The sequence below is a fragment of the Salvelinus namaycush genome, chromosome 29 (assembly GCF_016432855.1).
Source record: "Salvelinus namaycush isolate Seneca chromosome 29, SaNama_1.0, whole genome shotgun sequence".
NCBI lineage: Eukaryota > Metazoa > Chordata > Actinopteri > Salmoniformes > Salmonidae > Salvelinus > Salvelinus namaycush.
The window spans coordinates 11,156,768-11,167,240 of record NC_052335.1 but is presented as its reverse complement, the minus strand read 5'-3'; the positions used below and the strand labels follow the sequence as shown (position 1 = coordinate 11,167,240).

General features: G+C 42.6%; 1 protein-coding gene across 2 annotated transcripts in view; it reads right to left on the bottom strand.

Annotated features, from left to right (window-relative positions):
* Positions 1-2,099: 2,099 nt before the first annotated feature.
* The window catches only part of LOC120024378 (gephyrin), a 103,806-nt gene continuing 95,432 nt past the window's right edge, over positions 2,100-10,473 (bottom strand). For both annotated transcript variants that reach the window (XM_038968608.1, XM_038968609.1), the window contains 11 exons: positions 10,070-10,125; positions 9,114-9,233; positions 8,595-8,653; positions 8,185-8,338; positions 6,123-6,244; positions 5,824-5,911; positions 4,663-4,736; positions 4,496-4,560; positions 4,285-4,388; positions 2,875-2,971; positions 2,100-2,399 (listed from right to left, as the gene is read on the bottom strand). In XM_038968608.1, coding sequence (XP_038824536.1) covers positions 2,266-2,399; positions 2,875-2,971; positions 4,285-4,388; positions 4,496-4,560; positions 4,663-4,736; positions 5,824-5,911; positions 6,123-6,244; positions 8,185-8,338; positions 8,595-8,653; positions 9,114-9,233; positions 10,070-10,125 — 1,073 coding nt within the window. In that variant the 3' untranslated portion in view covers positions 2,100-2,265. The remainder of the gene's footprint in view (positions 2,400-2,874; positions 2,972-4,284; positions 4,389-4,495; positions 4,561-4,662; positions 4,737-5,823; positions 5,912-6,122; positions 6,245-8,184; positions 8,339-8,594; positions 8,654-9,113; positions 9,234-10,069; positions 10,126-10,473) is intronic.

Below are 10,473 nucleotides of genomic sequence, written 5' to 3'. Positions count from 1 at the left end.
TTGTGGTGTAACTGCGCATGGTGTTTGGGCATCTCCCAGGCAAATCCACAGCGTTGTGTTGACCATTTAAATGGTCATGCGCCAAAGTGTTCACCTGTCAACAGCCTGAAATACCTTGACATCCTATTCCTCAAACAATGCACTTGGTTACTTTTAGCACGATACATACATAAAGGCTAAATTTTACAATAAGAAGAGTTTGGTCAGAATTAGTGGAGTTATGGAGAATAGACTGTGCACCTCACGATCATATATGACTGGTGGAATTATATTGTAATATCACGTGTCAGTGTGCATGAAGTCAATGAAAAAGGGGTCCAACTTTAAATGAAGTAGCCGTCAATTTATAAAGGCTTTACATAGGATATATAAAGGCTTCATAAACACTACATAACTGCATCACATATCTTCTTTAAGAGTATGTAATACTATACATGGTTTATAAAGTGTGGCATAACCATTCCCACTTTAGGGCGAATTGCCAAATGCGACGTAATGCACTATGTACGCTTATACACCATTTATATATTATTTGTGAAGCATTTATGTAGTGCTTATGAAGCGTTTAACGTATGCTATATAAAGCTTTTAAAGTTGTACTTAGTTTAACGTGGGACCGAAAAAGGAAGCAATTGATGATTCTAGGTAGGGTCAGTCAACGGCACCTGCACTGTATCTGTCTGCCCAAACACAGCTTCAGAAGTATTTCCACTGTATTTTCTATGAGGGTAATCCGCTCTCATGTCTCAGTGACACGTGTATTTAATCAACCTTTCAATGGCCTAGGCTTCTTCATAGGCTACGTCAGGATGCAGAATTTATTCAAATAGCGTCTCAGTGTAGCAGTGCTGAACTAGGAATATAATCTGAATTGCAAAACGAATCCTGAATAAGCACTCCTACTCTACAGGCCCGGAACTGCTAATAAACTTGATCAACGTGATCATGTTAATGGTCCACCCTAAAACTAGGTGTCACTGCATGCATCAAAGAAGAACACTTTTTTTTTCTTTGAATAGGTTTTATTGAAAAAAGGAAACCCAACAATTTTTGTAATTTTCTTTTTTTACATAATGATCAAGGATTTTTATTATCGTAGTCTCTTTCATCAGTTTCATATCATTACAGAAAATGTATTATAGTACAGCGTTGTTCAATGTCTCTTCATTGCTTAATAATAATAATTTCCTTAGGAGTGCTGGTCACATATATCTGTACAATATGGTTCATCTTCTTTGCATTTTTTTAATCTGTACATTTTTTTGTGAAGTCAGTTAAAAAGGCTGTCAGCATTTAAAGAAGCTGTTTCTTTTATTTCATGTTTTTTTTCCCCCTTACTCTTAGTCGATCAAATAAAAGTTTTTGTTTTTCACGGGTGACCACGCCCCCAGGGGGGTCGGGCGCAGAGTTGCACCTGGTCAGATGATAAATAAGGAAGCTTCAGGGTCTGTGCAGGTTGGTGGGTGACTGTCCGCCCCCCCTCCCTCCCATCACCACCACCATCCCTGCCCAGGCATTTGGCACTGCGCACATAAACAAGACTCACAAGATAAACAACAAGCAAAGCTCTTTGTGAAGCCATTATGATGCATACTAACGAGAGAAAAATAGAAGTGTGTGGCGTCACCGTTAAAGCGTCACACCACAGAGGAAGTAGACCTAGATTATGCCCTCCCCTCCTTCCTCTTAGCCGAGCACCATGGGAAATCTGGAGTCTTCCTCATTGTTTTTCTTTATATTTAAAAAAAAGAAAAAGTTTTTCCCCCACTAAAGATGAGAAAATAATATATATATATATTTATTTTTTTGTCCTGGCAGGCACCTACAGCTCTATTAAAATGCTACCGATATCGATAAGATCTAGCATTGAACACACAAAGCAATTGCAATGAAAGGAATAAAGTTGACTTATAATATAATAATGATAATAAGAAGAATAATGATAACAATAATACGGAATAATCATAATAATATATTACAGAATAAATCTCTTTTGATAATTCGATTTTTTTCTTTAAAAGTTATATTTTTCTTTGTCTGAAATACTATTATAATCCTTTTAAAGTAATTATATTTTTTTGTATCATATGTACCTAGGTTTGTGATCGAGATGTTGACTATACCTCAACGTTATCCAAATCAATAAAAACTAGCTGTGCCGTTGCATATTACAGAATAGTCAATGATATGTGGACATGCACCGTGAAACACCCATTTGAACCCTCTCTCTCTATGAAGCCATCTCAACGTCCCCCTTTGATGACATCATAGCCGGCCGATGACCATGACGTCGACCACCTCTCCCTTGTGCAGCTCCACATATTGCTCTGTTTTTGGAGGTAGCATCAGGAGACCATTGGCGCTGCGCATGCTCATCAGCCTGCTGCTCACCTGGTTACCTACAGGATGGATGAAAGGATAGGGAGGAAAGGAGGGAGGAAATGAGGAGAGAGAAAGAGATGGATGGTGAGAATACATGCACTTTAGGCCCTAACCAACCACACAAGTCCAGGAGGATCTAACCCATGACAGTCAGGATGACCTCGGTACCACACCATGCAATGGGGTGAGAGGCTACTAATACCACACAATCTAATTGTAGCTCTTTATGCTCTTGAGCTCTACAGTACACTGAATCAATTAGGCACTATATGGAATACAAAACAGTAAAAATAGTCACAGCGGGAGGCTTTGTTAGATTAGAGGACTGTAGCTAACCCCTCTACAATTGCCCATGAACAAAATCAATGAACAGTCCATTGATAGTCCGTTATAGAGCCTGTGACTACACATGCAGTGTAGTATAGCAGCGTATTGCTCCGTATCGCAGTGCACAATAAAACAGAACAGAATAGAATGGTATTCTATTATTACCTGTGCTCTGGGCCCATGGCAGAGGCTCCTGGTGGTGCCATGTCAGAATGCAGCGGTGGTACTCAGGGCGAGGATCCAACTTTACGTCACATGACAACTACGAGACATGAAAGGAAGTAAACAAGTGTACACTTCAGGAGTAAGGACAGATTATTGGGATGCAAAAATGTAAACGCTCATAGGTAGGGCCCAGCTGCCTCATTTATAACTGTTGCATACATTTCATACTAAATATCTGAGTGCACCATTTCTGAAAAGAGTACTTATGCCCAAAAATATAGATATTTAAAACTTTGCACACACCATACATACACATGCTTCCCGTTGTAAATCAGACCTGTCGTAAAACTGTGTGCACCTGAACGAGCATTATAACGGCACCTGGAAAACACCCTCCATTCACCTTTCATGGTGAAAATAACACAATTTTGCTGTAAAATTTGGAACTATTGTAATTAGGCAACGGCAGTTTCTAAAAGAAAGAGCAATGGCAAATGTTATAATGTTTTTGGAGATGGCAGAATCTTTTAATCTTTTGCAGTAACTTATGCTGTATTTGGCAAAGGAATGTGAGTTTCTGAAAGAGAAAACAACGGCAAATTGTTGTGGACCTGTCAGCAGAACGTTTGAATTCAACAGTGTTTTGCATCGACTTTTCCCCCAAGCCAAATATGCTGGACTGAAACATTGTATAGTCTAGGCCTACTCAACAACAAAAAATACAGTAGCATACTTCAATGTAAAAGATAAAGCGTTGGTCTTTGAAATTCGACTGTGTAACCTATTATAAACCACACTGCCTATAGCATCGCATACAGCAAAACTACAACAATAAAAAAATACACAGCCTATCTATTTACTAGGCTACTAGGCCCAATTAAATTAGATTTGGGCATGGTATGTTGTTGTATGACTTCTTCGGGAATATGAACCCATCACAGCCAGAAGAGGTGAGGAATTTATTCTGCAATGTTTATGAAAATAAAATAAATATCGGAAATAGATTTCTATGTCAAATTATTTTACTTTCCAAAAATAAAACACTGAGATATCCACTCGTATCACTAACGTCAAATGGCTCCTGTTAAAAAAATAAATCAGAATAAGAATAAGCATGTCATCATATCCCCTCTATGCACAAAATACTTACTTGCCTGCTTGCAATACAATACATCAACCACTACAAAATGTGCATACGCAGAGTATAAAGTTTGCATGGAGCTGATCCTACTTCGAGGTACGCGGGCTCTTTCTCGATTCCTTCTCAAAACGCATTGGAGGAGAAAATCACAGATTCCTCCACTCTGACCTTCTCCTCCAATGAATTTGGAAAGGAAGGCAAGATAGAGAACGCAAGCAATTGAGGTAAGACAAATTGAGAAAGATTCATGGAGTCCTGTGCCTTCTTACCCTGGCTTTGATGATGGTGGGCCGTGGGTCCAGGATCCCCTGCATCTTCCTTAAGGCGGGGATAACAAAGAGGTTACATGTCACCACAGCAGACACGGGATTACCTGGGCCCGGGGGGGGGGGGAGGAGAAAGAGAGAAAAGTAGAGTGTGTTAGAAACCAGTCTGGAAACGATTGTCTGATTCCCTCTTTCTCTTTACTTTACACACTACCTGGGAGGGCAAAGATGAGTTTACGAACACCGTCCATGTCCAACGTGGCGAACGTTGTCGGGAGACTGATATGATGGGAGAAGAGAAGAACAACATGGTTGTTCAAGGAACCATCCATCCACACATCCACCTAGCCAGCCAGCCATTCACCCATCCATCCATCATACCCTGGTTTCATGAAGACTCGTCCAAAGTGGATCTGAGCATGCAGATCAATATCCAGCACCTGTTTCAGATAGTCCTGAAAAAGAGGATCACACATTTTGGAGTCTTCAAAGGTACATATAAACATTAGACAAAAACATTCAGCTGTACATTCAGCTGTACTTAAAACCCAGATAAGTCTTGTGCACCACTGGGGTATATTCAGCAGGCACAAAACGGAAGACAACTGACTGAAACAGGAAGGGAGTACTTAGATAGAAATGTTTCATCGCAAAATTGTTTTCGTTTTGGGCCCTAATGAATACGACCCTGTGCTGTGTGAAATTCTACATTTCTCCACATAATATTAACACCACAATTACATGTATGTATGTAACATTTATGTCGAATGTATAGGTAATGAAATAGCTGTAAAAAATAACAATTATGTCCTCCAAAGAGGGATGTGCAAATTAAGAACCTGGTCTCAGAGCATTTTGTATCATTATGTAAGTAAATTTGAGATTTCACATTCAGTATGATATGTTACGTTTCGTATGGTATTTATTAATTCGTGGATGTCCATCACCCATTTCGTATGATATATGACGAATGACAATTTGTATTATATGTTACAAATTTGCAAAACGTACTATATCTTACGAATTAGCAAAATGTACTATATGTTACGAATTTGCAAAACGTACTATATGTTACGAATTAGCAAAATGTAATATATGTTACGAATTTGCACAAGGTGGCTAACGTTAGCTAGTTGGCTAACCTTATCTAGGCTAGGGGTTAGCGTTAAGGGTAGGGTTAAGTGTAGAAGTTAGTTTAAAGGGTTAAGGTTAGGGAAAGGGTTAGCTAAAATAAAAAAAATAGCTAAAACTTGCTAAAATGCTAAAGTTGTCCGTAATGAGATACAAACTCACAACCTTTGGGTTGCTAGACGTTTGCCTTATACTCCCATCCATCCAACCTACTTTATTTTTTTGCCTTCAATAACTATGTCTTACCAAACATAACATATCATACTAATTTGTTACATCTAGTCTATGAGACCAGGCTGAAATATTATCTACTATATATTTTTTAAACAGTTCCCCATCCCAACCACAAGGTGTCAGCATAGTGCAATGTCATAACCAATGACCATTCATACTCACTATTTGCTCACATACCTTCTCTCCCATAGACACCCCTCCAGAGGTGATGATGACGTCAGCACGGCTGATGCCCTCGTTCAGGGCGTTCAGGAGGTCGTCTGGGCTGTGGGGCCGATAGACAGAGAACAGTTACCAGTTACCATCAAACACCACAGAAGAGGAGAAGAGAGGAGAAAAAGTAATGGGAGGAAGAGGACTAGGAACAGGAAGGAGAGTAGACAGAGAAGAAGAGAAGGGATAGGAGGAGGAGGAAAAGGAAAATGAACAGAAAGAGGAGGAGCATCAAGAACAGGAAGAGGAGTGTGAAGTCCTACTTGTCTCCCACGATGCCCAGGTTGATGGTGGGATATCCGTGCTCCTGGATGGTAGCGAGCAGTGTGGAGCGGTTACTATCCCTGATCTTCCCTGGATGGAGGTCGTCCTCTGGGTTCAACAACTAGAGACACCAGGGGAGGTGTTCATTAGGCACCAATTGGAAAAAAACGAACTGCAACAGGAAGGGACAACCTGGATTTGTCCAATAAGAAACACTCATTGTCGGTTTCTGTTTTAATAAAGACCCAGTGCAGCTGTTTTGATCTCAATATCAAATCATTTGGGGTAACAATTAAGTAACTTGCTGTAATTTTGAAAATGGTCAAAAGTGAACAAAATTAGCTTTTTAGCAAAACCTATTTCTCTAGCAGGATTTTTGCTAGGACTGTCTGGGAGTGATCAGAGTGGAGCGAGGAAGGTCACCAAAGCGATGCACTGCGGGGATCAATCCACTAGAGCGGAGGGGCCTAATAGGAGGGATATGTGACCTGAAAACTAGCTGTTATTAGCAGAGAGGTTTGGAACTCTCTTATTTGTCTATTAACATATACCCCCTGGTTTAGGTTGAATATTTTCCAGGTATTTTACAAATGTTCCATCCTGACAATAAATCACTTTCTCCCTGGTAACCTGGTATTTCCAAAACCGGAAGTGTCATTCAAAAGCATGCCAGGTTTGGCCAGGGTAGGCCGTAATATTAAATAAGAATTTGTTCTTAACTGACTTGCCTAGTTAAATAAAGGTTAAATAAAAATGTATAAATAAATAAAGTCAGTTAAGAACAAATTCTTATTTACAATGACGGCCTACCCCGGCCAAACCCGGATGACGCTGGGCCAATTGTGCGCTGCCCTATGGGACTCCAAATCACTTCCGGTTGTGATACAGCCTGGAATCGAACCAGGGTCTGTGGTGACGCCTCTAGCACTGAGATGTTGTGCCCTAGACTGCAGTGCCACTCGGGAGCCCCCTCTTATCAAACAGATTTGATAAGAGCTTTGATCGAAAATTCAAGCCTGATGCTACCTGACCCTGATAAGCCATACATGAAATACATTTTATGAGCCATACATTATGAGCCCAAGCCCAAAAAAGCCCAAATGATTGTGCCGTTATCCAATACATATACAGTATGATATATAGGCTACTGCTGTTGATATAAATAATGTATTATAATGTACTGCGTTCACACAGTTATTTATCCAGTTATATATCAGTAAATGCCAGATTCCCGCCAATCAACCCTACCCTGGTGTCACCAGGCAAGTCAAAACTCCCCCCATGCAAAACCTGCTGATTAGAAAGTCCTGTGTACATTTTATTTTCAACCAGCAACTATTAGGGAATAACCCTGATTAAATGTTTTCACACTTTTATAGTGTTAGTTTCATCAGCTGTTGATACAAAAAAGGAAAAACATAATTTTGACTGCACTGGGCCTTTAAAACAGGAGCCTGGGTTGATGCAGGTCAGCAAACTCATGTACTGTTATGCCTGGGCAAAGTTGACTGTCTGAATACAATACCTTGAACAGCTTCCTTTCCTCATGTCATTCCATCTATGATTAGGGCCTGGAGGTTGGGCTGACCACAGGGCCTGACCAGGAAAAAACTTGAGGCCAAGAGTTTTTCCTGGTCAGGTCACATGGTTGGGAAAAAGGGCGCTATTGCTGGATAAAGAAGTGAAAGACCGATGGAGGACACCCCACTTAGACATGCCTCTGCTTAGTGATCCAACAGAAAAGGCATCGAGTAGAGGGTGCTATTGAAGAGATTTGGAACACAGCCAATGTGTGTGTGTGTGTGTGTGTGTGTGTGTGTGTGTGTGTGTGTGTGTGTGTGTGTGTGTGTGTGTGTGTGTGTGTGTGTGTGTGTGTGTGTGTATCTGTCTGTCTGTCTGTCTGTCTGTCTGTCTGTCTGTCTGTCTGTCTGTCTGTCTGTCTGTCTGTCTGTCTGTCTGTCTGTCTGTCTGTCTGTCTGTCTGTCTGTCTGTCTGTCTGTCTGTCTGTCTGTCTGTCTGTCTGTCTGTCTGTCTGTCTGTCTGTCTGTCTGTCTGTCTCACCTCGTTGCCTGTGGACATGACAGCCACCACGGGGAACTTCTGCACCTCCACCTCGGTGACCCCTACGGTGGCCAGCAAGCCAATCTCAGAGGGGCCCATGTGAGTTCCCTTGGACAGGACACATTCCCCACGCTTGATGTCATGACCTATGGGCCTGGAGAGAAGCGGAGACAGGGAGGGGATAGGATTCAGAGGGACACCATTGAAACATATGTTGACACATTTTACAGACAAATAACTACAGACACTCACACACTTCATACAGAAAGACACATACACGTGTGGTTTCCATATGTGCAATGGGTTTGATCCCGTTCCATTCATTCCATTTCAGCCATTACTATGAGCCCACCCTCCTATAGCTCCTCCCACCAGCCTCCACTGACGCACACACGTACACACACACACACCTGATGTCTTGTCCTGGGCGGGCCTGGACGAGGATCCGCACCTCCAGCTCCTCGGTGCCCTGAGAAAACATTCTGTAAGGAGCCATCATCACAACCATCTACTACTGTCCGCTAATCTAGAAGACTCCCTACGAAACACTATTCTCTGTTCCTGGGGAATCAGCATAGCCGCACCGCTAAGCCTTCAGCAGCTAGACACTCTACCTGATACTAGGCTTTGTCTAACCTTTGTCTAACCCACCCCTGGATCTAGACACTATATCCTGGTACTAGCCCAAGTCTGTTGTTGGAAGTAGTTAGGCCCTATTGTCCCAGACCTAGACCCCCTCCTAGTAAGTTTCTACTATATTGTCCCAGACCTAGACCCTGGCCTAGTAAGTTTCTACTATATTGTCCCAGACCTAGACCCTGGCCTAGTAAGTTTCTACTATATTGTCCCGGATCTAGACCTTATACCCAGGTACTAGACAGACACTGCTAGTCCCTTAGAAGAAGGTAGGGGTCAAATGTGAGACTCACGTCCTCAGACTCGCGGAGCAGCTCTGTGTCCTCCACCTGCACCACGGCGTCCGCCCCACAGGGGATAGGAGCCCCCGTCGTCACCCTCATCACCTGGCCTGGCATCACTGTGTGGGTGGGCTGCAGGGAGAGAGAAAGAGACTGGTGTCAAATACGCACACACACACACACATGCAAATGAACGGACACACACTCGGACGTACACAGACGTTCCAAACGTATCTGTAGAATGTCCCCCTAGGCTCTCTTAGAATCCTAAAACATTGGTATGTGTCTAAGCATAACGTATTATTGTGTTTCCCAGTCACAGGCAGACACATAGCAACAGCACAACAACATATCGCATCAGACATGCAGGAGGTGTATTGATGTGTCAGTGTGTTTGTGTGTGTGATCTCGTGTCATGCATCAGTGTGTGTGTGATACCGTGTATAATGAGGCCAGGCAGGCGGCCCACCTGCGAGTGAGTGGGTTGCTGGGTAATTCAGTATGCTGAGTCAGTACTGTATCGCTACGCTACGGGGGCATGTTCCTCGCGCGCGCGCGCGCGCACACACACACACACACACACACACACACACACACACACACACACACACACACACACACACACACACACACACACACACACACACACACACACACACACACACACACACACACACACACACACACACATATACACACACTTCTGCTCTGTAGAACTTTGTATGTGTGTGTGTGTGTGGGTTTCGATATTTCTCTACATGAAGGGGGTTTCCAGCCAGTTGCTTGTAGCTGTGTGTGTAGTCACGTTATAGAAAGGGTAAAGTGTAAGGGTGTGTGTGTGTGTGTGTTTGTCTGTGTGTGTGTGTGTGTGTGTGTGTGTGTGTGTGTGTGTGTGTGTGTGTGTGTGTGTGTGTGTGTGTGTGTGTGTGTGTGTGTGTGTGTGTGTGTGTGTGTGTAAGGGGGCGAACCTGTTCTCCAGCCTGGGACTCTCCGATGATGAAACGGTCGCCTGGACCGTCAGCCGCTAAAAAAATAAAATAAAATGTAATTACATCTGTGTGTATGTTTGTATGATTGTGTGTATATGCTGCTGCGTGTTTATCAATGTGTGTCTATGCCGTGTGTGTGTATCTACGATATGTGTGTGAGTGCGTGACTGTGGAGGAGTGTCATTTAGCTGACTCGTGTTTCAGTGGGTAGTGCCTCCTGACTTCACAAACAGAAAGGGCATATCAGCACAGAGAGAGGGATAGCATGCCATGTACAGTGTAATATTCAGCAGTACAGTACAATATGACATAAGAGTGGTATACAGTATATGTCAGTGTGTGTGTGTGTGTGTGTGTGTGTGTGTGTGTGTGTGTGTGTGTGT